The sequence below is a fragment of the Sinocyclocheilus anshuiensis genome, unplaced genomic scaffold (genome assembly GCF_001515605.1).
Source record: "Sinocyclocheilus anshuiensis isolate Anshui unplaced genomic scaffold, SAMN03320099.WGS_v1.1 scaffold509, whole genome shotgun sequence".
Classification (NCBI taxonomy): domain Eukaryota; kingdom Metazoa; phylum Chordata; class Actinopteri; order Cypriniformes; family Cyprinidae; genus Sinocyclocheilus; species Sinocyclocheilus anshuiensis.
The window spans coordinates 654,302-657,162 of record NW_015539853.1 but is presented as its reverse complement, the minus strand read 5'-3'; the positions used below and the strand labels follow the sequence as shown (position 1 = coordinate 657,162).

The window sequence follows — 2,861 nt, the reverse complement described above, 5'->3', positions numbered from 1 at the left end:
ATATATATATATAAAGTTCATATTCACTCAGTTTTTTCAAGGCATCACTCAGTGACCATATTTATCTAAAATATACGTATTTAAAAGGAGATCAATTCTAAATATCTCATTTTAATCTACGTTATTACATTGTAGACTTTTGAGTTAGGAGATTTTATATTTTAACTTTTTGTTCTTTCTTAACTTTTATAGCTTGCAATGGTATTACAGTTTTACCTTTAAGATTAAAATAACATTAATATGCAAGAAAATGGATTATTAATGACGATGTGGTATTTTTACGTCCACAGCTCATTTGTGAAAGTAAAAAGGTACGATTAGACGCATCAGAATATTTCAATGTACAGTCCCGACTCTGAAAAATGCGTTTTGCTTTTCAAATCAGATACGTCTATCACAATTGTACTAATTGTTAACAAACACGCTGCTAAATTATTCAAATGTTTTCTAAACTAAATTATTAGAGAGAATCAATTCTTGGATGCGTGAAAAAATAAACGTTTATTTAAAAAATGTCATCACTTTCCAGGGTTAATACTTACAATTTCAACTAAATTACAGAGCAGTTAAGTTAAGGTAAGTTAAAGAAAACTAATTCAAAACACTGGTGTAATTATCCAGTCGACTTTTGTTTGATGTTTTGTTAAGTACCTGAGTTTGAATATGGGAAATATTTCTACAACTACAGGAAAACACGGAAATAATCTAATAACTAATCAAAATCGAAATCAAAGTGAGGCACTTCTACATTTATAAAACAGTTTGCTTTAAAAAAAACATGTTTATAAACGAATAAATCATTTTTTAAATTTGTAGTGCATTGCCAAACATTTTTTAATTAATCTTATGCATGGGTTTTGTGTGGATTGACAAAGAAAATAGTAAGAAACAAAGCATTTAGATATGATTATGGTTATGGATTTTAGATATTTCAGTAAATTATATTATTTTACTCGTTTAAGTTAGTATTTTTTAAGCAAATGTCTGAAACCCATTACTCATTTGCCTATATGCGCACGAAATAAATATTTTGTAAAAGCTTATATTTTTGTATAGCCTATAATATCTGAGAACAGCTGTATTGAAACAAATTGCATGAACTGTGTTAGTGCTCTTGTAATATCGCCACGTTTAGTTTTAATAGGTCGAGAGATATTCTCCTGCTTATATGTAACGGTCATACAACACAGAGGATCCGTATTCCTCTTAACCGCTTTGGTCAAAGCATCCATTGCAACTGTCTCAAGAAAAATTCAACTGTTTGGCCTACATTATTTCTCACATTTTTTTACAAGGAGATTTTTTTTCGATATTAAAATAAAAGATGAACAACTAGAAAACAACAAATATCTGGGGATGTTATCTAGTTGATTATAATGAATTATTTGCATCTGGTAAAAATGCATTCAGTAGCAAATGTTAAATAATAGGTTGGAGAAAAATAACTAGTATTGTAGCCTATAAGTGCGTAACATAAACCTACAGAAAATACAATATATATGTCATAAATCACGCTTTTACCAAATTAAAATGTAACCACCTTAAAAGCTGAAGAAATCAAACACTGACTTTATTTAGTAGCTTAAATCATAGCCATTTAATGCATTTTGCGTCAATGCATCAATATGAATGCATCTGAAGAAAAAAAAATGATTTCCAATAATCTATTTTTAATTTTGCCATGACAAAAAAGGCCGAAGTGCATTATTGAATGAAGGATGAACTAAATGAAAGCCTATCCAAACACAACCGGTCTGCCCCGAAACGTTTGTTAGCCAGTTTATATCGTGCAAAATTGCTCATTAAATATGCGTAAGCGATCAGTTATAATTATATCAATTTCTGTCACTTCGCATAGGCTATAGAAAACTCCGTTTTTCCGTTTTCGGCAACATTTAATCTCCTGTTCCATTTTAACCACTGTTTATTAATTCGTTTTATAAGCTACAACCGAATAAAAACCTAGAGGACAACGAAACTTAAGCAAATGGCTTCTGTATGGACTATATATAGACTAAAATACATTGACGGCAGTGAAATATAGCCTATATTAATCCGCGGTAAAGGCAGCGCACACGGACGCAATGAATTGAATATTTTACTTTCTCTTTAAATTGAATTTATCATGATCTTCCAGGTCAGACATACTATGTGATTAGAGCGTTCGGCTGCAGTGTTAGACCTTCTGTACGATGAATTTATTCGGAATCGGCACAGGTCTGAACAGCGCTCGTCTTCTCTCCTCACACAGATCTCGCGAGAACGGTAGCGTGGCTGCTTGGCAGTAGGCTTGCAGTAAGACAGAGGGAGAAGGCAGGCAGCATCATGGCGGACAGAGACAGTGGAAGTGAGCAGGGAGGCGCAGCCACTGGCCCGGGTGTCGGTTCCATGCACCCAGTGACAGGAGGGGCGGGCTCGGCTTCTGGGCTGCAGCACGAGACGCAGGAGCTCGCCTCGAAGCGGGTTGACATCCAGAACAAACGCTTCTATCTAGACGTAAAGCAGAACGCGAAAGGCCGCTTCTTGAAGATAGCAGAAGTCGGGGCCGGGGGAAACAAGAGCCGCCTCACTCTCTCCATGTCTGTCGCTGTCGAGTTCCGCGATTATCTGGGGGACTTCATCGAGCACTATGCCCAGTTAGGGCCGAGCAATCCCGACATAGCGCAGGATGAGCCGCGGCGGGCGCTGAAGAGTGAGTTTCTGGTCCGGGAGAATCGGAAGTACTACATGGATCTGAAGGAGAACCAGAGGGGCCGCTTTCTGAGGATCCGGCAAACCGTCAACCGGGGGCCCGGCTTGGGAGCCACGCAAGGCCAGACCATCGCTCTTCCAGCCCAGGGACTTATCGAGTTTCGCGACGC

The 2,861-nt window shown here is 37.2% G+C and overlaps 1 protein-coding gene across 1 annotated transcript in view; it reads left to right on the top strand.

The window, feature by feature from the left end:
- Nucleotides 1–2,861, top strand: part of LOC107684715 (transcriptional activator protein Pur-alpha-like) — a 6,715-nt gene that overhangs the window by 1,500 nt on the left and 2,354 nt on the right. The window contains exon 2 of the mRNA XM_016481056.1: nucleotides 2,252–2,819. Within this exon, the coding sequence (XP_016336542.1) occupies nucleotides 2,252–2,819 (568 nt within the window). The remainder of the gene's footprint in view (nucleotides 1–2,251; nucleotides 2,820–2,861) is intronic.